Source organism: Pelobates fuscus, chromosome 3 (genome assembly GCF_036172605.1).
Source record: "Pelobates fuscus isolate aPelFus1 chromosome 3, aPelFus1.pri, whole genome shotgun sequence".
NCBI classification, from domain to species: Eukaryota; Metazoa; Chordata; class Amphibia; order Anura; family Pelobatidae; genus Pelobates; species Pelobates fuscus.
This window is the reverse complement of record NC_086319.1, coordinates 322,383,470-322,409,583: the sequence shown is the minus strand read 5'-3', so window position 1 is coordinate 322,409,583 and position 26,114 is coordinate 322,383,470. Positions and strand designations below refer to the sequence as shown.

General features: G+C 38.2%; 1 protein-coding gene across 3 annotated transcripts in view; it reads right to left on the bottom strand.

Moving 5' to 3' along the window:
* Positions 1 to 25,765, bottom strand: part of PPIP5K1 (diphosphoinositol pentakisphosphate kinase 1) — a 93,874-nt gene extending 68,109 nt beyond the window's left edge. For 2 of the 3 annotated variants that reach the window (XM_063448959.1, XM_063448960.1), the window contains exons 1-16: positions 16,990 to 17,074; positions 16,785 to 16,886; positions 16,525 to 16,686; positions 15,658 to 15,779; positions 13,217 to 13,318; positions 12,345 to 12,431; positions 11,758 to 11,833; positions 10,056 to 10,165; positions 8,617 to 8,702; positions 8,152 to 8,277; positions 4,663 to 4,784; positions 3,789 to 3,971; positions 3,158 to 3,299; positions 1,954 to 2,177; positions 1,639 to 1,766; positions 810 to 924 (exon numbers count right to left, since the gene is read on the bottom strand). In XM_063448959.1, coding sequence (XP_063305029.1) covers positions 810 to 924; positions 1,639 to 1,766; positions 1,954 to 2,177; positions 3,158 to 3,299; positions 3,789 to 3,971; positions 4,663 to 4,784; positions 8,152 to 8,277; positions 8,617 to 8,702; positions 10,056 to 10,165; positions 11,758 to 11,833; positions 12,345 to 12,431; positions 13,217 to 13,318; positions 15,658 to 15,779; positions 16,525 to 16,686; positions 16,785 to 16,811 — 1,812 coding nt within the window. In that variant the 5' untranslated portion in view covers positions 16,812 to 16,886; positions 16,990 to 17,074. Of the gene's footprint in view, positions 1 to 809; positions 925 to 1,638; positions 1,767 to 1,953; positions 2,178 to 3,157; positions 3,300 to 3,788; positions 3,972 to 4,662; positions 4,785 to 8,151; positions 8,278 to 8,616; positions 8,703 to 10,055; positions 10,166 to 11,757; positions 11,834 to 12,344; positions 12,432 to 13,216; positions 13,319 to 15,657; positions 15,780 to 16,524; positions 16,687 to 16,784; positions 16,887 to 16,989; positions 17,145 to 17,465; positions 17,552 to 18,171; positions 18,263 to 19,228; positions 19,425 to 24,511; positions 24,974 to 25,685 lie in introns of those variants that run through there. The other variant, XM_063448961.1, reaches the window with a different exon arrangement.
* Between the last annotated feature and the right edge of the window lie 349 nt (positions 25,766 to 26,114).

The window sequence follows — 26,114 nt, the reverse complement described above, 5'->3', positions numbered from 1 at the left end:
AGTGGGAGTTTGAGCGCAGAACAAAATTTTGTGTGTTTTCATTTAGAGGTGTGTCAATATTGAAAGTGGACACTCTTCACACAAAGCTCTTCAACAAGCTAAGCAGCTTAGTTGTTTGGAGTGTTCTTTAGAAGGACACTTCAGTTTTGTGTAGTGGATATAGTGCAATAGCTCTATTTGTGCAACATTCAAATGTTTTAACATTAGGACAGAAGATTCTCTATCACACAGAGCCCACCTATGAGCTGGCATAAACATACGAAGAGGTACTCCTCTTTATGCAACCAAAATATTTGTAAAGACTCAGCTTTACCGTTTCACCAAATCACCATTCATCTTTACGTGCGAATATCATACAGCCCTGTGTTGTTTTAATAAAACACATACACAGGATACGTTAAAGTTTAATACTTACTGTAGAATCACATATTAAGACAAGCAATTACAGATAAATATAAAAGAAATAAATGCACAGGATCACTTTTATTAGCAGTTTTAAAGCAGGTATATCTTAAATAAATAAATAGACGTGCATGAGGACAGGTCTGAAAACCCTTGAAGAATAACTTTAAAGTATAGTTTATTGAGGAGTTTATACATATGGTGAACGAAGTATGTATAAAAAATGATTCTGGGATAAAGCTCTAAAAGTAGAGTAATTCTTCTAGAATCTTGCACAGAGGTTTTCTTTATTCAGAACAGTAATAAGAAAGACGGGTGTGAGTGTTCTAAATGTTTACCATGTGGTTAACATCATGAGAATTCAGAATATTTGAGAGGTAAACATGTTTTTTGTAAACCGCACTTACTTCCAAGAGACCTCCATATCGGAAAATGCTTAACAAAGAGTGTACATGGCTCTCGCTAGTAAAGTAGAGCCGAGTCCTGACATGTCGCCCGGGAGACAGGACACCTCTTGAATACCTAATAAAAAGTAAAAAAAATTAAATGTAAAAAAGCACAAATAATTAGATACGTATACAAACACAAACATTAAATTAAATACAAAACAATATTGTAACAGAAGGGCCCATCAACTGTAGGCTCAGGATCTGAGAGAACAAAAGAATTCTACGGCCATCTTACTACTTTACAATGCTGTAGGCCTTGTGATATAATATTAGGACTCTGTCACCTAACAGAACACACAAAAACCTGCTTATGAAACAGATTACAGATTAGGGTCACAGATAAGAACATGTAATGCAATCTTGTTTTTCTTTCACTTTGCCTTTATTGGGTAATCTGAACAGTACGTACGATGACAATAAGATGATTCACAAATTCTATCTAACATTACTTAAAAGTATTACATGATTATTAAATGATTTGTATGTGATTGAATCAACTGTGTGCAGAATTAGTTCAAATTTGCAAAATCAATTTATATTCAGATCAGTCAGTTCATGTTTTTATTGCAATAATGTGCGGGTGTGTCTATTGATTTAACAATGTAATGAGCAAAACATAGGTACAAAGTATAGTTAACTGAAAACTTTGCACTGTCCCTCTGTGCAAACTAACTCGCAGATGGCTGTTATTGCAACATACAACAGATATTTTTTACAACATACAGTCTCAGTTTTTGATTCCTTGTTCTATTTATATGTGAAAGAATGTATGACATCAGAATCTTACAGGGGATGTAGTTTGTTTACAGACTCATCTTCATGGGTTCTTTGAAGATCCAGCTGAATTTTATTTATGAGAGGCAGACAATATCCTACCGCGATCTCTAGCTTCTCCTCTTTGGTTATCCCATATTCCTGTTAAGAATTCATAAGGAAAGATACATCAGTTAGCTTAAACATGAGATACAAACATTAGAGACATAGCTCAGAAATCACACTATAAAGTGTGCAAGGCCATCTTACTATCCCACAGGCATTAGATATGTGTTAAGCAGTGTAGTTTAAATATATTTCTTTGATGTCTTATGAGGAGGAAGCCTACCTGTGGAATTATGATATCAGCAAGATATTTAGAAAGCTTGAATAACTCCTCTGTCCCATCCAGTTTGAGAGAGCTGTTGTGCTGGACATCGTACTTGACACAATCATAAATATCAGGGATCTTGCTGATGTCGTAACGTCCATTCTTCATGCGGAAATCGCTCTCAAGCTTGCTCCATCGCTGTAACATGAGCTCCAGGGTCTCACTGTGATACAACTGCAAATCTAAGAAAAGGCAACCCAGTTAGGATGCAGCACATTGCACAGCTCTGTATGGATTGAGTCATGTCATATATTGTCATTCTGAAATAGAAATGTTTCGGCTCAATATCTGAGCCTTTATCAAGCCTTGATAAAAGCTAAAATATTGAGCCGAAACATTGCTGTACCTATTCCTGAAATAAATTCTGCCACTTGGACGTCCAGGTTTTCTATTTCTATTGAAATGCTGGAAACCCACCCTTCCCCTACTTGGTGCACCTATCCTATTGCTGAGTGTGTTTCATTCCAACTTGCTGCTAAAATGGCCATACATTTTAGTTCACAATGTCTTAGTGCCTCTCTTGGATTCAGACACAAAGCTGACAAACAAAAGTTTCTACATATGTATACAGAAACACCATGATTAGATCGAGCTGCATAGCAAACAAAGTCTTCAATGACAGCCAAGGAAAATCAACATTTCAGATGTGGACTACATTCCCCTGAATGCTTAGCCAGCCAGTGAAACATAGCGGGAAACACATAGCATTCAACATTTATCAATGACAGAACTAAACTTCCTTTAAAAAGTAAACAAAACAGAAAGAAATTACTCAATTGTGTCAAAGACAAAACACCTTGAAAGCAACATTCAAAATAAAGACATGTCAGATACATAGTCTGGTATTCAGTGTTCCAATTCCTCTATCAGTGACACTCTGACTGTTGCACTGCTGAAATGTTTTCAATGTATACATTTTCGCTCCTTAAAATATGCATTATGATATGGCAAACAGATATCATTTATGTACATAATGCCGAACATCAGAGGAATATCATACCGACTAAGCATATAGTCCAAGTAGTTATACCACATAAACTAAAGTAGGATGAGAGGACATTGTGATCTTAAACACATCCATCAGATGATTATTTATCAATAGAGGTTGGCATGCTGACATTATTTAACTCAGGTGGGGAAAAATAGCCTCTTGATAGCTGACCTGCTGACTTGGGATCCTCCAGCCGTTTTCTTATCTGAGCGGTAAGATTTTCAATGAGGGAGAAGACCTGGTGGCATGTTTTCACTGGGTTTTTGATGCACTCCATAGAGCTGAGCAGAGATGTGCTGCATGTAGGTGAAAGCTGGGATAAACAGAAACGTATAATAGATTGGCGCAAGAAGAACACAGCTCTCACCTTGAAACAATGTGAAACACCTACAAAATGTGTGAATAACAAGTTCATACTCAGGAAGGTATAACCTTAAATCTATAAACATTGCTGGTCCCATTACCATAACGTGTATAGATTTAAATTTACACTTACCTAAAAATGGCCTCCTCTACCTGCAACAAGATCAATGCAGCCACCAAGTCTCCAAAGACAATCAAAGTTTGTGGGATGCTGCATTATTAGACATGGCCGTAGACGTGATAATTGTTATGCTGGCGCCATCGCAGTAAAGGTTGAGGAGGTCAGAATAATAAAGTATTAATGATTACTGCCATTATCTTAAGTTAGAAATAAACGAGCTGCATTATACCCTGCACTACGAATATGCAACTGGCCTTTCTGAAAGGCCTTTAACATGGGAAATGTTTTCATATTTACCTAGAGCTCAGTATGAATTACCTTTTCTTGGTCCTCCTCGATAAACTCCTTGTCCTTCTGCATTATCTCATGGAGACGAGCCTTCACTTTTCGCTGGCAGCTGCTGAGAGAATCACTGTCGCTATCTAACAAACCATTCATGTTTGCGCTTTTTACCATCTGAACTAGAATTGGAGTAAGTTCCCCTTCCAAGGCCAAAAGTCCCTGCAAACACCCAAAACATGATAGCCGTTACATTGTAAAAGAGTGTAAGATACTAACAACAGCATAATGACTACACTCTAAGTAACAAAAAATATCTTTATGGGAGCAGCATAAATGACGGATGGGAAAGGATATACAAATGTGGGTGGGATTAAGCAATATGGTTGCAGCATGGTAAAAGCTACAGTGTAACTGCCACCTTAGGGTTGTAATTTAAATTCAATCAAAAGGTATAAAATACAGCAAGTTTCTGCTTGCCTTATTTTGCCATTGACCATCAATTATTAAAACACAGGCGAGAACTGATGGAAACAGGTATAACTTCATACAAATGTTTCAAATGCCTTTGTGGGCTCAATCATTTGGATATTCAGCTAGAATAACTTCCCACTGAAATAACTCACATGAACCAACTAAAATTATTTGAGACATGATTAGGGACTAACCCAAGGGCAAGCTATTAGTGTATGTAGCCAGAGTCTGAGCAAACAAAGGCATGTGCTATCTATAAATCTATCCATAATTTAGATTGAGCTCTCTCATTTAAGATAGCACACAGTACTGAGTGTACAAATCGCTGCTGTTATAAGCCACCCTGGGAAGAGAGCAACTTTATGCATTATAGCCTATGCAATGGTTCTTATAATGATTTAATCCAGATGTATCTTGATATACTTTATTTCATATTCACCTTGGCAAAAGCTGCGGCAGTCATCTGTACACGGCCTTCATCTGACGCATATATCTTGAGGTCATGACGGTATGTGCTATGCAATCGTAAGAGTCCACAGCCTGGAAAACCAGCGTAATCTCCTGCAAGTATATTAGGAAAGTGCATAATTACATGTGGCACAAATCATTGAAACATTATAGGGTAGCTGGTTGCATGCTAGATGTTCTACAACCTGGCTGGATCTCCATAGGAACACTGCAAAAACAGAACAGAAAACGGAAGACTGGAAAACAATTGTCTAAAATAGTTTGAGACATCATACATCAGGCAGGGAGAGGGAGACACGGCAGATTTTACATTAAAGGGAATGTAACAATAAAACAAAACCAATATATAAAAATAAAAAACACTAACATGTCCAGACTAAAAAAAACAGACACATTGTGAATAGCACGTCTTGACAACTATATACAAAATAAATAAAAACATGATTCTATCCGAATATATGCTCATTTATTTTGTTTTATTTCATCCTACTAAGTAGCTGATAAAATGTACATGCAATGCTATAGCATTTTTTATGAAGAGAAGTACACTGCATTGCTACACTGGGATATAGTGCACCGAGTTTATAGGGAACATGTATTAAACATCCTATATAGTAAAAAGGAACATTCACAAAACAGATTTATCTTTTGCCGCATACTTGTCAAGTTTAAATGTTCATTTGCATTTGACTAATTACTATAACTGCAAATTTGAACATTCCCTGACTATGACCAATTCTGAATCTAGGAGAAAGAAAGGCTCAGAATTTAACAGATTTCCTTAATGAATACCCAAAACGCAATAAAAAATTTAGGCAACTTGAGGTATAAATACATAAATAGATAAAAAGTCACAAGAAGGACAGTGTAGAATTCAGATACTTAATAAATCCCCAAAAAGTCATACATATGTCAAGGGATTTTTGGTAGCCCGCAGAACAAAAAAATGGAAGCCCTTAAACACAACAGTTTGCCCCCTGTTCCTAGCACCACAAGTAGAGGCATTAGGTGTTACTGTTCAAAAGGAGGTCCAACTTTCCTATGCATGTGCTTTCCCATAACCTGTGTTCTGAATTGTTGGTAAATAACAAAATGCTTACAAATAATACCTTATACTAGAATATAAAAAGAAAGACTAGGAAAAAAGGACAAAACAAGTAAAATAGGTCCTGCCTGTAGGATGGGTGGCCACAAATGGCATTACTCTTAAATGCAGTGGATATATACTCTTGTCTTATAGATTTAAAGGGACACTATAGTCACCCAGACCACTTCAGCTCAATGAAGTGGTCTGGATGCCAGGTCCCTCAGGTTTTAATCCTTCAGATGCAAACATAGCAGTTTCAGAGAAACTGCTATGTTTACATTGCAGGGTTAATCCAGCCTCTAGTGGCTGTCTACCGGACAGCCACTAGAGGCGCATCTGCGACGCTGGAGGCACATTTCGCCTCCATCGCACAGAGCGTCCATAGGTAAGCATTGACAAAATGCATTCCTATGGACACTTGCCGCGCATGCGCATTCGGCTCCGCTGACGTCGGACAGGGAGGAGAGGTCACCAGCGCCGAGGGAGCCCGGCGCTGGATTAAGGAAAGTGGCAGAAGGGGTTTTAACTCCTTCAGCGCCACGGAAGGGGGCACCCTCAGGGCACTATAAGGGGCACCCTCATGGCACTATAAACCGCTTTGTTTTCCTGACACTGTAGTGATCCTTTAAAAAAGCACTCTAAGTACCATAGCCACTAAACCTTGTTAAAACTCACCTGACTCACCCAGGCACCCACGGTCCAGCCCTTATCTTGGATAGAGCTAAAGTGTGAGTTGTCTCTATTAATGCTGTACCTATCTGAATTCACTGTGGCCTGGAAGCACCAGCTAATGAATTGCTATTAACATATGCTCCAGTCATTACAGTGAAAATGCCAAACCTGGAGTATTTGGGAGTTGCAGGTAAGTCATACCATTCAAAAACACTCATGGGACAAGTTGTAGTAATGATGCTCATATGGTTTTGGAAATAGATTATACATTTTTAGTTTGTGGTTACATTCCCTTTAAATTACAAACATGTGAATATTAAAATATACAATACCATTGGAAATAACATATGCAAACACAAAGACTATGTATGGCTCAGAAACATTGTTTAACTCTATTATTAAAGGGACATTCCAAGCTGGAGAAAACCTCTTCATTTTCGTAATGTATTTCGTAAAAGGGGGGGGGGGGGGGGGGGGAGGAGGAAAAGATAAAGTTTCCACTTTGCAAGCTTTCACCCTTGATGCTGTGTATTTTGGTGGCAATAGAAAAGTGGCAGAACATTTTTAGCTAAGCAGCGCTCTCCAATACATATGGGGGTAGCGCTAAGCATTCAAGCCTTAAGAAAAGCGCTGCGCAGAGACCAGGGTGCTAGTTACATTTGGGTTAAAAATTACTTAAACACAAGCTGTCATTACTACTGTGCATGCAACTCCCATTATACTGGAACATTTTGGAAACTAGATGAGAAACAGAATTTAACACAGCACAGAATTTATTTGCAAAAACGTATCAGCTGCCAACATTTATAGGGGTATATATTTTTACGGCCTTAGTTAAAGGCATTTAAAATCGGAATTTAATAACCTAGTTTCTCTTAGAGCGCTAATATGCTTGAACATTGTCCAGGTGCCTGGAGTGTCCCTTTAATTCTTGAATAATATCAGTGTGTGCATATTGGTCCAAAGGAGTTGCATATTTCACAGAGCATGCTCTAAAACTCGCCAGTGGCCTCCTCCATGCCCCTATTTAGAAAAAAAAAACCTGACTATGCAACCAGTTAGAGGGAACTGTTAAGTATAAAGAGGTCTCGATTTTTAGTTTTAATTTAACTACAGCTAGTTTCCCAAGTGGAACTATTCAGAGCACACGGGCATTCATAAGTCTTACCAAAGTCGGGAGAGCTACAGCCCAAAGCGGGGATTCTACCATCCACTAAAATGGATTGATAAAATAAAGAAATGACAACAAAGAATGAAACTATCAATTAGGACTTTAATACGGTGAGATGCAGGCTGTTTATTGCCAAATACGATCAACAATATCATGATATATCAGGAGGGGGCAAAGAGAAACCATACAGAAAGAAAGAGAGGGCACCTGGAAAAAGAGACCGTTCACTAAAGACGAAGGGTTAATGATCTACATATTAGTAAATAAACACATACTGCAAGCGAGACTGCTATAAGAACAAAGAAAGGGCAGACGGAGTGAAATAACAAATGTGAAAAGATTAGTAAAAATCTCACAGGCTGTAGAAAAACAATGTAAGACTGCTGAAAGAGTGTAAAACAGATTTAGTAGAAAATTTAAGCTACAATAAATGAAAGTTGAGCAAAATATAGAAGGGTAAATGAAACTTGAAAATCATGATACGGCTGAAGGCTATGAAGCAGAGCAATGGAAATGATAAAACAACGTACCTTGCCCTCCTGGGTACATACAACGAAAAGCACGACCCAGCTCTTCTGCTTGGACTCTCCCTGCTGGGGTCAATTCCCCACCCCATTTCAGGACTAGCAATAAGGACGGGGAATCCTTTCGAGCATCTGTACAGACAAGTCAATGTAATTGGACACATCTGCTAAAATAGTTTTCTCTTTAAATTTTTGCTACTTTTCCAACTAAGCAATTTTAACTTTAATTCAGTTGAATTTAAACACAATTTAAACACAATAAGTTGTTTTGGTAAACACCAACAAAAACTACTAAAAGAAGGAATATAACAATTGCAATACTAGATAAATAACAAATGCTTTATTCGTATTAATGATGTAGGTGAATGCACATTAGTGCAAGGTGGTGTGACGATACATTGCTTAGAAAGCCAGCATATATGTACAAATGAGGTGATCCTCCAATGCAGTTAATGGTAAGTGCATCCTCACCTTCATCCTCGCTGGATGGTTTTGGGTGCCCATGGGGCAAATATGTCAGTTGCACTTTCCTATTAATTCCAGAGAAATGTCCGTACCTGGGCAAAGAAGGGGTGAATGGAGAGAAATTACCAATGATGTGAGTTATCTCTTGTCAAACACGTGCAAATTCATTTCTAAAACTAAACTGGTTTAGTCTTGGACAAGTCTCAAGTCACAAATCAAAGCGTGTCTGATGTTGAACATTTCTTATTATTGGCTTTAACATGTTATATTTTATACACACACACTGAACAAAATTATAAATGCAAAACTTTTGTTTTTGCCCCCATTTTTCGTGAGCTCAAAGATCTAAGACTTTTTCAATGTACACAAAATGTCTAGTTCTCTCAAATATTGTTCATAAATTTGTGTTAGTGAGCACTGAAATAGTCCATCCACCTCACAGGTGTGTCATATAAAGATGCTGATTAGACAGCATGATTATTGCATAGGTGTGCCTTAGGCTGGCCACAACATTCAATTCACTGGCATTAGCTCTGGTGGACATTCCTGCAGTCAGCATGCCAATCCCTCAAAACTTGCAACATCTGTGGCATTGTGCTGTGTGATAAAACTGCACATTTTAGAGTGGCCTTTGAATTCTATGTGTCGTCTTGCTCAGAAATGCTTCAGACTTGAGAAAGGGAGTTTCTCCCGAAAGCTTGTCATTAAAAAAATCCAAGCTTCCAATAAAAAAAGTATTACAAGATACACATTTTATCTCTCTCTCTCTCTCTATATATATATATATATATATCTATATATATATATATTTATTATTGTACCAGGTCACAAGAGCCCATACACTCTGCAAAATAATTACATGACATTCCTTGTCTATTCATGCTAGTGTTACATTGAGATACTGAACACACTTATCTTCCTGCTACTAATTCATTGATACTGCAATTTGCTATTGTACCTCAAGAAGGAGCACATAACTCACTACATAATACTCACTTAATATTTATATTTAGATTAACCCAATAAGTAGTGTTCGCAAAGCTATTTTTTTAAATTATTACATATATGTCATTATCCTACTTTCATTTCCATTTTCAAGAATTTTAAGCGATTTTTATTGTGATCAGTGCTCTTATGTAAATGTATGGTGGAAGCAGCGCTATGCAGGTAAAAGTGTAAGCTATGAGTTTACGCCCAAATATTTTTTATATGACAGAGCAGCTGAAATTGATCAGCTACTTCCTGATTACTGCTTTGAAGAGCAGCATCAGGCAAGAAGTCTATGTATGGAGGCAGGTGTCCAATAACACATTGTAAACATTATTGTGCAGAAATAAAACACAAAACACAGTTGCGGCAAGAGCATGGAAGCCACCTAAGCATTCTTTAAAATCTAATAAAACACTGTATATTGTTTTCTGAATGATCATGGGCCATTTACTTACATTTCCAGGACAGTTTTCAACTGCTCCAGTTTAGATTTTCTCTCCTCAATCTCACAGTCATTATGAGTTCCAAGTTCTGCAAGGAGCAGTCGGGCTATATCCAGCACCTCCTGTTATTATTGGGGATGGGGATTATATTAGATACATAGTGACAAGGACACCACAGGTAAATAGTAGTGAGTCAAACAGAGCACTGCTCTCATTGAGCCACATATTAAATTTGTTCCTACAACTAAGAGTTAGAACAAACAGTATCACGATGGAAGATTGGTTCATAGAAAAAAAAAAAAAGCACTGGTAATATTGGATTATTGTGCACTGGGAGTTATGTATAAAGAACAATTCTAAAGATTCTAAAAGAAGAGCAGCAGAAACAGGAAATCCATGAGCCTCGCCGCCGCATTCATAATGAACTGTAACGGTGCAAGTAAGGAGCACGTAAGACCACTGAGAAGCGGATTACAGTAGTCAAGGCGAGAAAGGATAGTAGAATGGACCAGAACCTTAGTCGCATCTGGCGTTAAGTAGGGGCGGATGCGCGCAATGTTTTTGAGATGGAAGCGGCAGGATTTTGCGATAGACTGAACATGAGGCATGAAGGAGAGGTTGGAGTCAAAGAGAACACGTAGGCAGTGATCCTTAGAGGTAGAGCGGATGTTAGCACCGTTGACTTAGAGGGAGACAGACACAGGAGTAGCAACACTTGAGGGAGGAAAGACTAGAATTTCAGTTTTGGTCAAGTTTAGTTTAAGGAAGTTAGAAATAGCAGAGAGGCAGTCACAGACACTAGTCAAGAGGGATGGGGAGAGATCAAGAGAGGACAGATTTGCGTGTCATCCGCATAGAAATGATATTGGAAGTCAAAGGAGCTAATGAGTTTACCAAGGGAGGCAGTATAAATGGAGAACAGTAGGGGACCAAGGACTGAACCTTGGGGGACACCAACACTGAAAGGGGGCTGGGAGAGGTAGGAGGAGCACAAGGAGAGAGCAATATCTTGTAGACCGATATTGCGGAGGATGAGAAGAAGCTGTTGATAACATGCAACTCATTTTTGTAGATGTGTTCATGGAATCCGTATTGTTTTATTCTGAGTACAGTAAATGAATACATCAGAGACACTCTAAGCAACAAAACTAATACATCTGGTTGTAGAGGTTTGTTGCCCAGAATGCTCAGACAGCATCCCCTCACTATAATATCAAGCCCTTTAGGAACACGCTGATCCAAACCACAGACCACCACCTCCTCAGAAACATTGATAATGCAGGATATATGTTTCTGCATTGTCAATATCAATTCCATCCACACTGGAAAGTACTGACGGCGTAGAGTTTTGAGCAAAGATTAGCCCAGTCAAGATTAGCCAATCAATATCAGCAATTTGGAAAATAAATGACACTCACAATGCAAGTGGGAATTCTACAGTACACATACTGTAATGCAAGCATGTATTTTTATGGCAAACAAAAACAAACTGTCTATTTAGTCTGATATCGTAGCTCTGTGCTTTATTTTGTACAGGGCAGTGTCTGGAACATCTTTACTGTTTAAATTATTATCCATCTTCAATGAATGTAAAAGTAAATCCTGATACTATTCTTAACTTACCTTCCCCATCAAACTTCCGGTCAATGCGGAGTTAACAAGTTAAAAACTATTCAGACTCAAAATATATAAAACATCAAAAAAAGAGCCATACCTGCAACTGTTCTGGTCTCTTCAATTTTAATTTCCCTGTTTTGTAACCGTCATAATGCTCAAATAACTCAAAAAACCTAAATGTAAAAAGAGAGAAACAAATACCAAAGCAGCGTTCTCAATAGAAATCAGAATCAACAGAGTAAAAATTATTTCAAGGCATATAGAGTAGCAAGACATAATTCAATTCTCTAGCCAAAGCCTCAGGATGCTACAAAGCTACACATCTTTTACAATTATTCAGGTACCTCACATACATCTGTAAGGAACACAGCTCCCATAACCCTTTCCCTGCCATAATCACAGCAAGAAGATGCAAAAAGTAACAAAATGTAGATATCTGATAACTGAACAAATCTGGTTTAAATAACCGCTTAGCTGGATAAATAGTAAATCATTATAAAATTATAGATTTATCACCAAAGACAGCCAAAGTCACATTGCTCATCATTCTTAAAATGTATTGAAGAATTCATTAAAACGAAACAGCCCATTTCACGACACATCCTAGTTAACTTGTAAAAATGCAGTCCTAACAAACAATATTGAGATATTTCCCTTATGAATGATTATACATTTTGTCCTCACCTTGAATGCCGAACCTCCATCTTCATCTTCTGTTTTGGGGTACGATCACCATGGCGAATTATTGCAATTACACATCGCAATTCCATCCTAATGAATGGGAAAAGTAAACAGCAAGGTTTTAATAATACCATGTCCTGCAAATGCACAACGTCTCCAGCTTACACATTACAAAGACTACTTTATAATTAAAGGAACACTCTAAATTTGAATAAACATAGGGTATTTTTTCCATAATATTAATTGAAACACAAAAATATTTGTTTGGGCTTATGTTTCAATTCATCCTCTTGCCTGTTGTGGTCTGACTTAAGCAAATGTGCATAAGTCAGACTACAACAGACGAGAGGGTGTATTGAGCAGAGGACATGGGTGGCAGCCAAACATGCACAGAACTGACACATGCAAGTCTACAACTCTTGTTCAGGGCTGACTAATGATGCCCCAATGACAAGGCTGGAGGTGGAGTGACACTTTCTGCAGCAGAGGGGTTAAACTCTGTATGTGCAGCATTTCATAGCTTCTTTTATTACATTTTAAACACGTTAAAGCTTTCACACTAGCGAAAAGCAGCATTTTATTTTTGTTTCAAGTATACAGCTGTATTGATGTTTCAACACATGCTTCGATTATACTGAACAGTTGCGAAACAGGTATTACAATAGAAAGCGGACAGCCAAACTACAAAAAACCACTACACAACAGCCTTTACATCTAGACAAGCATCATGACTTTTGTATTTACACACATAAAGCTACACGGAAAATTTGTAACCAGGAATGCCAACCAGGCCTCAGTTGCTCAGTCATTACGTCATCCTAAATGGAATCTATAGGACATAATATTAACAGGAATATATCCCTGACTGTACTTACATGGTGCCGGAAGTGGTTGGTACAATAGGAATATCCTCTGCTTCCGTGGGGATTGACCAAGGAATGTGGAATTGCGGTGCCAACTCCCTCATTATTATATTTCTAAAAGAAATCAAGAATGTAAAAATCGTTAGAGAAAGAGAATGTTCCATTATAACGTAATTTGTCATTGTTTTTAGAAAAGGACAGTTTGCAAAACAAACTCTAGTTTGTGCAAGCAGGAAGACATTTCTTTACAACTCAGCTAAATAACCTGCATGGTGGTTTTCTGTAAGGGACTATAGAACGGCCTCATATATCTTAATGAACACAATGTGAATTACAATCATCAGGAATCCAAGAGAAACAACTCTGCAGATTCTGTCATGTTGCAGAATTATTTCTCTCAAATCATTTCTTGAAGGAACTTACTTGAGACTGCAGACCTACATATACCATAAACTCCTGCTGGGTGAGGATTTATTAGGACGTACACAGTGGCTACTTCCAGATTTCCGTGACTCGGCACAGTTTCAGCAAATGAAGGACCTTCAGATAATAGCCAATAAAGTATAAAACTAGAATTTTACATTTAGTGATAACTCTTTACCTACAGTTTCTGCATGTCAAACGTGGTTGGTTTGAATTGTTTGTCTTGTTTTACCTATTGTACAGCGTTGAGGAATATGGCACTGTGTAGATAATTGCAATTTGTTAACCTTGTAGGGAAATATTAGAGTGGGAATTAAACATTTAAGAGATATGTTATCCCATGTTTAAGCAAAGATTCTGAAATGCCATAGAACCAGAAATCCAATTTTTGTCATCTACAGAAGGTTTGACAAAAATAAATGGAATACAATTTGTAAAATACCCTATTTATTGGTACTTTTTGCTAAACACAGCTTAATAAAAACAAGAAAAAAATAACATTTTTAAAAAATGTCTATATGTTGGTTAAATTTCATTTTGTGTGTTTTGCCATACTAAAAAAAACATTTACACCAGAAAGCCCATTTTTTGGGAGGGAATGGTTAAAAGACTTGATTGCAAGACAAAGCAAAGGAAAACACCAGTATAATTTAGAAAATGGAAAGAGGAAGTTGTGGTATGTGAGTGGAAATCACAGGACTCTATCCCGTGCCCTTTATTACTTTGGCAATGGCAGATGTTGAGACGGTGACCCCACACAACTTGTTCATTATGCAGGTTTTTGGAAAAGGACAGGGTGTTGAATAGAGATCTGAAATAGCCTGCTAGATAGCAATACATAGGAATAGGAGTGAAAGTAATATAGGAAGAAAGGGCCTATCTAAATTCTAATACTTTCAGAACTGTATAAGAGTACAACATTGTAAATGGAGATTTTTTTGAACTATAAATGGAGATTCTGAACAGCCACACTCAAAAGAATGTAAAATAATCTAAAGCTGTCAAAGAGACCCAAAGATGCGGTCATATTCGAGACCAGGGTGGGCAACCCTCTGCACTCCATAGGTTGTGGACTAAATTTCCCCTGATGCTTTGCCAGTATTATAGTTGAAAGAACATTAAAGGAGATGTAGTCCTCAAAACCTGGAGTGCCAGAGGTTGTTTAGACCATAAAAAAATGGAGCACTGGAGGAATGGGCTAATTTCTGGAAAATTAAGTATGAACTGGCATAAAACACGGAAAAAAAATGTTTAAATGTTATTTTCAGAGGAAAATATAGTTTTTAAGGACATAACTGACAAGAAATGACTGGAATCGTTAATAATGCCCTCAAATATTCCAGCCTGGACAGAGTCAAATAAGAAAATTAGAAGAGCTGACAATTTAGCAGTGTGAGAAAATACTACTTTACATATAGGGAGTAGATACACAGAATAATCTCCCAACGATGTTAATAAGGGCATTCAAGAATAGTGGTAATGTGCACACATCTCCAGTTTCAGCAATTCATGTCTCTTTGTGTGTTTTCCAAGCACTCATTCCTGGTTCAATTTATTCATACTATGAATTATATATCACTAACATAGGCAAAGGCTTCTATTATAAAAACAAATCTTAGAACAATAAAAGACAGGAGATCAAGATTGAGGCATTCAGCGCAAGTACAGAAGCAAATACAGTGATGTGGATTTCTAAATTTTATATTTCAAACCAAACCAAACATGCACATGTTAAATATAGAAGTTAAGTAAACATAATATATATATAAAAAAAAAAAAAATATTCTTAGCAGCTTTGCAAAACATGGATATTTTTTCATTAGCTGCCCAATACACGAAGGGTGAGGTTTTATCCAATGGACCTACCTTGTGCTCACTAATGAATACATAGAATGTGGAATTTTGGTGGTAAACAAACAGTTGGGCATAGGTAATTGTAGATTACAAGGACAAAACGGCTTAAAAAGTGATGATATGCTGTGCACCTTTTGCTTGTGCTTTCCAACATGCATCATTGCAGCTTAACATACCCCAGTATTTTGGCACAGTCGTCATAATATTTCATCGAATTCTTCACGAAACTGAAACCGTTGACATCACAAACAAATGAGTGGCCGTTGGCTCGCAGCAAATCAAATCCACAAACTGTTTGCTGAAATACAGGATGGTAAACACGTGACCGTTCTTTCCTTAAACAAAGTATTGCATCACACTATATATATAGGGCAGTCAATGCTAAGTTCCAGCACAGCATCTTTTATGGACTGCAATACCCACAATGGTCAGACTGCTGTTTGACTGTTAAGATGGCAGCTGAAATACAAAGAGCTACCATCACTGATTTTATTGACAGGACACATGTCCCATCTGGGGACAATTCCCAGATTTTCTTATTTAAGTGTACGGTTTTATTCAGTAAGGGGGTCAGCCAAGCTTAAGTGTTTGGTTTGTTGTATCCCTTCCCCCTACACACAGAGCCCATGTGGGACCGGAGTACTGGCAAAGAGATGAACAAAGCCAGCAGCATCCCAGCCAGCGCCAGCCACAGTGTTTAGCCATTTATGGTAAACTGACGCAGGAAGGAGGACGCAAGTAAGTATGGTGGAGGAAAGAGATAAGTAAGACGGGGTAAAGAGGAGAGATACAACTGCTGAACCGGGATAAAAGGGAGAGACACAACCCAAAACCTATGTCCAAGTTTTGTGGAAGATGATTACAGCAACCGCAATTGATGGAAAAGGAAATGAAAAGCAGTGTTCTGACAGTGTTTTCTGGATTTCCCTCACAGATTCACAAAGTAATATACACTTATTCTGCTTCCTGAATAATTCAGCAGTACAAATAATCATAAACACGACTGATAGACTCAGCTCATGTAATAATATTACTGTCCTTACCTTAAAAGCCAGGCAGACTTTTCTTGCAACCAGCTTCTCCATGGCAGTTAGCATAACAGGGTAACGGATCTCCTTTCCTTCACTGTCACGTTCCACCTTCCCATCCAGAGCAGGAGATTTACGTGCTTCTGCGTGGGCATAATCTGGACCAACAGTGTACACCTGTGAAACAGGACATGTTTATCGTCATTAAATTCTGCCACTTTTCTATTTTAGATATTGGTAACCGGATGATAAGGAATTGCATTGTGCCCTCGTACCTTAACATCGGTACCATCAGTTGGCATGAACTCTTCATAAATGTAGGACCCTGTCTTCCGAACACTGCTCTCTGGGGAGTAAACACTGCTACGACTGCCTATCTATAACAGCCAAACACAATATACTGCATTAATATGCAAAGGCATGATGCATGCAAAAGTATGTGACAATGTAAGTGTTGTTACTTTTCAGAGAGTTTGTTACCTTCCTAAAGAGCCTCTGACTTCCTCCTCCAGCCGATGTTGGGTAATAGATATAAACATTGTGGTCTTCAGCACTGACAGGCTTTTCTACAAAGGGTTTTGGGAAAATCTCTCCATTCACTTCGACCTGGTCTTCCCCTTCCACTAGACTGCATTCTATGGATTAACGATAAGGTTTCTTTTTTGAAACTGAATTTATGTGACCTCAACAATTATTTAAAGCAAATACCTTAATATATAAATCAGAAATGAATCTGACAAAGTTGTACACAAAGAGACAAACAAATCCTTGTTCATAAATTTAAAATGATATTTATTGAGACTCAAAATGTTGCCAAATCCCAATGTTGTCATATGACAGCAAATTATTCTTATGTCCCATTCGTAAGATTGTGAGCTGCATTGTAGTGTTGTCTAAATCAATTGAAGTGCAGAGTGTATTACTATACTATAAGGTATAAAAGTTATAAAGCTTGCCTTCTGGCTTATCGGGATCTCTGTTCAGCACAGCATAACGAGGAAGGTCAATCCCTTCTTGCTGTAGAATCCGGTAGACTTCGATCCTATAAAAAGATACAAGGGTAGCATAATATAAATCAATACTAGAACTGCAAAAAAATTATTCATTGAAAAGACACAAATGTATAGTTCGGTAATGACAAATCTTTCCCACTGCAGCCATAATGAACTGTCTTGTCCATAATGGTCTGTCAGCCATTCAGATAACATTCAGGTGACTCTGCATCCTATGAAATGTATCTTACTACAATAACTGCACTGTGACAGCTAGACAATAACTCCAGTAACAATTCCCGATTAACCCTTATCGCTATTTAAAGGAAATGTGTGGTACACATACTGCGGATGTCCAGCCTGTAAGTAATAACTGTTGTCACACAAAACATGGATTATTTAAATGCATGGATTTTCATATTTTTAAATATTTCCTGTGTTTCTGGAACAAAGAACTGGGTCATAAGGATGCTTTTGATCTATATGATTTGAGGGGGAAAAAATTAAATCTACATTTTAAAAATGGCCTCTTGGCAAGTCTACCACCAATGGAGGTCTGAAAAGATAGAAAGAGATATTTAGTAAACAACGAATAGAGAGAGCAAAAAAAAAAACCTATGTAACCTAGTTATGCTTGTAAGAGGAAGTCAGGATGCAATAAATCTCTTACCTGTCCTGAATGAAGTACTGCATGTTCAAGTCATTGATAAGAAATGGATTGCGCAGCTTTGAGTAAGCGACAGCTTTGTCCAAAGGGAACCCTAATGAGGATTGAACAGCAAGAACTAAAATGCTAACATACTGATATTAAAAAGGACTCAGCCATGACACTGAAAAGTCACTCACGGTAATGTACAGTGCAAGGTTAACAAGACACACAAAACAAGCCTTCTGTACTAGCACAGTGAACTCATAACACAAAGCCACTTGGACTTCATCAGTATTATCCTGATGTGCTGTTAGTGACCCCTTGAAACTTGGTTCCATGCAGTTAACATTCTATTACATTGTAATGTTTAACAGGTTTGTTTACCACGCACTAACTAGCACATTGTAGGCATCTATGTAATCTGATTGCAGACAAAATGACATATGTAACTATTCACCACATTCAAGTTGTATTTGTGAATTTGGATTATGAAATAGTTAGCCAGTAGAGAAAAAAAAAATATGCAAATACACAAATATATTTATATATTTCATATGCACAGACATCTATAGGGAAGAACCAATAAAGGAATAAAGACAGACAGACAAAAGGTGCAGGAGAAGCAGGAATGAAATTGTGGACCAGAAATAGAACGTTGAAAGTAGAAATAAAAAGTTCAGAAGAGAAAACTTAGGAGAACAAATAACATGAGAATGTACAATAGAGAGGGCAAAAAATGAATAAAGAAAAGAAATGAAGAGATCGAAAACAAGAAACAGAAAGAGGGAGAGCAAGAGAAAAAGGAGGAAAAAAAGAAAAGAAAAAGCAAAATACAATGGGAGAAGAAGAGAATGAGAGTGAGGGTGAGAGAATATAATTATTAACAATGAGTATCTACTAGGGCAATACCTTTTACCAGGTACACACTATTGGATTTACATTTCATTTAGCTCGTTGAAAGGCAAGAAGCCTTTAATAATTTAAGAGTGATTTTATCTTTCGACCCACTCTAAATAAGGATACGGAACCTGTCAAGAACATAGATAAGAATTGTGAATTAGTGTGCAAGCACTGTTACCTTTGGAATGGAAAGATATCAGGCAGTCACAAATGGGCCAGTTCTCCACAGGCTCATTGAGGATGACATCTTCAGACATAATTACTACAGTGATGTATTCAAACTTGCACAGTCTCTCCAAAATCTGAGTCATTGGTTTAGATTTTGACTTTTTGGTCATGGAGCAGATTCCAACCACAATCTGGCGCTCGGGAGGCTAGAAGTAGACCAACAAATCAGGATTATTTTATGAGCGGTGGCAAAAAAACACAAACAGAAAACGAGCCAATATTACAGAATGAGAAACACTAAAGAAATGGGGGATAACCCCTAAAAAGTTGATTTTCAAAAAGAAAAAAGAAAAAAAGAGGAGAAAAGAAAAAGAAAATCAATGTTTCACTGGGAGTGCAAGTTATCCCTAGAAATAATTAAAATTGACAAACATATAAAATAACGATATATATGAAATGGGATACTGTCACCCAACTAACTTGTTGGTAAATTAGGGTATATAACAAATCCAATAACTAAATAAATGATTTCAGCAGGTGAACACCAGAACGACATATGATGAAATACACAGAAGGGGGGATAGTAAAATCCCTCTGTGGAGAGTAATAATTTATAGGGGCAATGCCATGGAAATAATGTTGCTATAAGACTATTTAAGTTACAATATCTATACACCAAACAGCTTCATTAAGCTAAAGTTGTTTTGGAGACCATAGTGCAGGGCTTGACAAATCCCATGGGGAGCACTGTAGCCACCGGCCCCGGGGTAGCACTGTAGGCGGCAAGCCGTGGGGAGCACTGGAGGTGGGGCCAGGTGCCCACCCGCAGCATGGCTAAGGCAGCACGCGAGGGAGTAATAATCTTTCTGCAGCTCCACTCTGCTCCCTCACACTGTCTAATGATGCTGGGAGCCAGAATATGACGTCAATCCGGCCCCGGCATCACAACAGAGAGCGCGCAAGAGAGCGAGCTGCAGGAAGATTAGAGAGCATCCCCACTGGACCACCATCCTAAGGTGGGGAGGCTGGGTGGACATAAATGAAAATAAAGATGTCAATTTGTGAGTGTATGTGTGTGTGTATGTATGCCTGTCAGTGTGTATGTCTGTGTGTATGTCTGTGTGTGTCTCATAAGAGCAGGTATTAAGTTGCAAGGATAAGACTTGCCAAGAATGGGGTACGTTGACGTTGTGTAAGACTTACACAATGTATGATCATATACTGAAACTAAACCTCTATTATTTTTGTCTAGGTGAGGTGTTTAAAAAAATTACATTCTGTGAACTTTGAATTCAATTGCTGTTTAGTTAATGAGAGAGTGAGCTGGGTATCATTTGTACACACATAAACACATATAATGAAAATGGTCTTGAAAAAGACCTGGCAGGGTCGAAACGTCGATCGATTTCTGTATGTATTTTTCTTATTAATAAAGCACCATTTCACCAGCCTTAAAGGACCACTCTAGTGCCAGGAAAGCATACTCGTTTTCCTGGCACTAGAGTGGGTCCCACTCCCGCCCGGCTCTGGAAAGGGGAAAAGGGTTAAAACTTACCTTTTTCCAGCGCTGGGAGGGGAGCTCTCCTCCTCCTCTCCGCCTCCATTCCGCCCCGCCGGCTGAATGCGCACACGCGGCAAGAGCTGTGCGCGCATTCAGACGGTCGCATAGGAAAACATTTACAATGCTTTCCTATGGACGCTTGCGTGCTCTCACTGTGATTTTCACAGTGAGAATCACGCAAGCGCCTCTAGCGGCTGTCAATGAGACAGCCACTAGAGGATTAGGGGGAAGGCTTAACCCATTAATAAACATAGCAGTTTTTCTGAAACTGCTATGTTTATAAAAAAAATGGGTTAACCCTAGCTGGACCTGGCACCCAGACCACTTCATTAAGCTGAAGTGGTCTGGGTGCCTAGAGTGGTCCTTTAAAGACCTGTGAGTGCATCCTGGATTACTCTTTTCTCTCTCTCTCTCCATACATACATACATACATACATACATACATACATATATATATATATATATATATATAAATAAAATCTTTATTATATATGTACAATGCTGCAGTGCACCAAGTGTTTATATCATCATTAAAAAGCCATTGAAAGGATAGATATCCATCAATAGGATAATGTCACACCCCATACCACAGCAAATTTATCACACAAGGAACGATTTACAATCTAAAGAAAAAGGCCCCCAAAGAAATAGGGATAAAAGTGAAATACGTAGAGAAAACATGGTTAATTATTTACAAAAACTGCAAATCAGAATATACCTCTGCGGCTTTACTGCTAAACTCATACCAAATAATCTAAGAAACTACACGTATATGTAAATGTATATATGACTATATAAGCCTACATGTGATTACACTGCGTCTTGATTAGGTATGCGTCAATATCAATGAGGATACGGAGTGGTTCATCTCTGGAAACAAAACTGGTCATTGGTAGCCAGTGCTGCACATATAGAGGACCTGTGGCCCCTCATCCTCATAGCATTTGAGGATCTCTCGATGTACATAAGCCCACATGGACATACGATGCGATATAGCACATGTGTTGTAGTACATGTGATGTGATATCTGATTTTGTATTCCTTCCCCCGATCTTGCATGAGAGAAAACTTTCTGCCTGTGGTCATCGAATTACATTAATCTGAAGCATTCGACGTTGGTATATGTTTGTTGTAGTTTTATGTGGGTATATTGGTCAGTGTGAACCAAGAGATCTCTAAGATTAGCTCTCCTACGGTAGCTAATCAATGGATGGTTGTTGAATTCCTTTGGTAAATGAAAGTTTTTTTGTACCATCTACTTGTTCCTTTGGGCCGCTTCCCTAAACTGCTGTGAAAACCACAATCTATATCTATCTAATTTTTTTTCCTTATTTTGGAAAGAAAAATTCAAAACATATACAATTGTCATGTAGTATAATACTATAAACATGTTATATGACAAGTGCTCATCTGCATGCTGTTGAACACTGGTTAAACAAGGTTTCATGATTTTAAAGGACCACCATAGTGTCAGGAAAACAAACTTGTTTTCCTGGCACTATAGTGCCCTGAGGGTGCCCCCACCCTCAGGGTCCCCCTCCCGCCAAGCTGAAGGGGGAAGAAGGGGGTTAAACACTCACCTGGGGACTCACGGCACTGGGGACTCTCCTCCCTCTTCTGATGTAATCGGCTGAATGTGCTTGCGCAGCAAGAGACGTGCGCATTCAGCCAGTCCATAGCAAAGCATTCTCAATGCTTTCCTATAGGCGCTGGCGTCTTCTCACTGTGAAAATCACAGTGAGAAGCGCGGAAGCGCCTCTAGCGGCTGTCAATGAGACAGCCACTAGAGGCTGGATTAACTCTAAAGTAAACAGAGCAGTTTCTCTGAAACTGCTATTTTTACAGCAGGCAGGGTTAATCCTAGATGGACCTGGCACCCAGACCACTTCATTGAGCTGAAGTGGTCTGGGTGCCTAGAGTGGTCCTTTAATGCACAGAAGCAATCACCGCTTGAATATGAAGAGAAATTTTTGGACACAATTTTAAATTGTAGCAGTCAGCAGTGAGAATAATTTGGCTTCCCTGTCAATTGTCCCACTTTCAGTAATTTGCCCCAAAATAGCTCTTTACACATAAACCACCAGAGCCTATCCTAACTGGGAGAAAATAAGAAGCATTTCAACTACATGGAAATGATAACCTACTTTCCTTGTCCCATATTACTGCATATTACCTTTAGAGATAAAGGTGCCTTATCTGGGAAGTACCACCTACTGCCAAGCTTGGATGTAACAACGTGTAACATCTTTGAAGCAACAAAAAAAAAAAAAGGTCTCTGGTAAGCGGTAACAACAGTGCAGAGTTCTGAAGACAAGGTAAGCTTGTGTTCTGCAGTCTCCCGCTAGTAAATCCCTAGGTTGGAATGTTTGTCAGCAGTTTTCCTGCCTTCTTTAGGAATAGTAAACCAGAGGCCAGAGTCCAACATTTCTGCTTTACCCAGCTGTTTTTTGTTTTTTAATCTAGTGTGTAGATACATGAAATACTTTACTTTTTAATTCTCTTTTCCTGGAGATATGGTCTAAGTGAACAGTTAGACCTCTTGCTGGTAAAAAATAATAGATGCAAGTACAAAACATGATGTCATATCTGGCACCTGCTTTTTAAAGCAACATATCAAGTGCTGAGAGAACTCCCCGCTCACTCACACCAAACCATTAGGGACTGCAATCACTATAGCCCTCTCCTCCAGCACAGGTGGGTTTGGTCAAGAGTTGCAGCCAACTATAAATGCGACAAAGAATGCATCAGCATGGGGGTCACACAAGATCACATTTGTTCTGTAAATTGAACTTCTGTTTATATTACATAAAATTGGCAGCAAGTGTCAAGAAAACAAAATGGGGCAAGGAAAGTGTCAAATGTCTGTTAAGCCAATTAGCACTTTATCAGGTCAAACAACAAAAAAGCACAAACTTTTAACCCAGATAAAGAGATACGACATGAGTTCAGAGGGGTCAGCATCTCCTGCAGGTAACCAGTTAACAGCAATAGAAATGAGGAATGCATTCACTCTTATCACCTCGATATCAACTTACAGGTTGGTCAACGAGCAAAGTATGCATTATGTACACCAGTGGATTCTAAGAAAATTCTGATTCTTTTCGTTATAATATGCAATTAGTTGGGGAGAGAGGGGGATAGAGAGAGAGAGAGAGAGAGAGGGGGGGGATAGAGAGAGAGGGGGGGGATAGAGAGAGGGGGAGAGAGGGGGAGAGAGGGAGGGAGAGAGAGAGAGGGAGGGAGGGAGAGAGAGTGAGAGTGTGTGTGTGTGTATGTATATAACTATATATGGGAAATTATATATATATTTCCCATATATAGTTATATACATAAAATATTACTGGTTAGTGACATTCTAAAAAGACAGAAAGGCCTGCTGTTAACATTAGGACATTCACATTTAACATGTCACGCAGAGCTTTGAAAAATCACAAAATGTCTTTATTTCTCAAAATTATGTTTCATATATGAATATTTGATGTGAAATGAAAGCCCTGTTTTTCCTGAACAAAATTATATATAATATGTGTGAGCGCTCTCCCCAGGTTTTGATTTGATTTGAATGTGTACAATTGCCTCCGTCCTTAGGGGGGTTAAACAACTTACCACCACACATGCAAGTTTAATCCTCGACTGCTTGCAGGTTGTAACGTTTTGCTTTTTTAATGGACATACAGAAAGCCTCAGAATTTGTTAACTCTGTTACATTTTTAAATAAACCAAATCCCTTACCGTCTCTTCCTCTTCTTCATCTTCCTCTTCTTCATAGAAATCAACCTCGTCTAGATTCATGTTTGATTCCACAAAGTCTGTCTCATCATCTCGGGCACCGACAAAAAATCTGGGTGTCGAGCTGTCGCCCTCGCAGGGTGGGGTCAAGGATGACATCACAAAAATCTGAGCCTAACATCCCGCTCTGAAACCATCACGTAGAAAGATGAGATTTAAAACAGGGGAAGTAGCCACCTGTAAGGCGTCAGCTTCAGAATGTAGTTGTTACAGGCAAGGAATTGCACATGGATGCCAAAACTTTAAATCTACTCCACAGACACCAGTTACTGACATGCTTTGGTTGTCCAAGTGTCCCATGCATGTTATTGATGCATCTTGGTACCAACTTAAATATTCCAAGATATGTCAATGAAACTTGAGTTAGCTATCAATCCTTTCGCTTCATAAGCCTGACATTGATTTCTGAAATTCGAAAAAAAAAATTAAAAAAAAGGAAATACATCAGTATCAATGAGTTAAATGTTAAATACATAGGATAATGAAAAAAATAAACATTTGTAAAAAAGTTCAGCCAACAAAAAGTTTGAATCATACAAGCCAACTGTATTACTAAAACAGAACTCAACATTACAGCAGCTGACAATATCCTATTGCAATGTATATAGCACTTTTAAGAAGGATTCCTAGAGTAACAATGTACATTCAACTCATTTTCGTGTATTACATTAGAATAATACTAATAGTATACTCAAATTGTTGATCTTGCAAAAAAAAAAAAAGGTGTGTGTGTGTATAATTTCTACTAATATAAGCAAATATTAATTAAGCTGTGCATTTACCTACATTACAGAACTCATCTTACATTAATTATGAGGATGCAAAATGTCAAACCTGGACCAATATACTAAATTAAGGAATAGTTTGCTACATTTTTTAACATTGCAATAGAGAGGTGAGAAAATGTTCTTTGTAGCTATTCATAATTCCATCTTCCTGACTGATCTAGCCTTACACAATCTGCTGTTCACAGTGAACACTAGATCATTATACTGGCACATACCTGGCTTCAGCACTGAGCATGTTATCGGCCTTTGAATTTCTGCAATCTCTATGTCTTATAATGATATAGCAGGGTAAAACTTAGAATAACATTTCTGGAGTGTCCTTTACTTACCAGGGACAGTTTCTCCATCCAAGAGTTGAGATAAAATAAAAACACACTCAGCGCCCTAAGCACTGTAAACATGAGCTCAAGGAGAAACGCTTTCTTAGAGGTGAGTTAAAGTTCTCCCTTCCTGATAACCTGTGTTTTGAACCGTTCTGAGCTCCACCTCCAGAGAATGCTGTGTGTGCAGTCATATAGTGTGTACATTAGACATGCAGATTGCTTGACTTGTACCAAAGTCTACCAAGAGGCAATTACATGGAATTGATCATTAAACTCTATTAGAATCTTTATTTATTTTCCAGCACAGTACATATACCAGTGCTTTGTTTCAAACTCCAGTTTCAAAAAGCAAACATGGATTTGAAAGTAATGTAATTATTAGAATTCAGTTTTGTGGATGCTGCATATTTATTTATTTTTTAGCGAACATCAGTG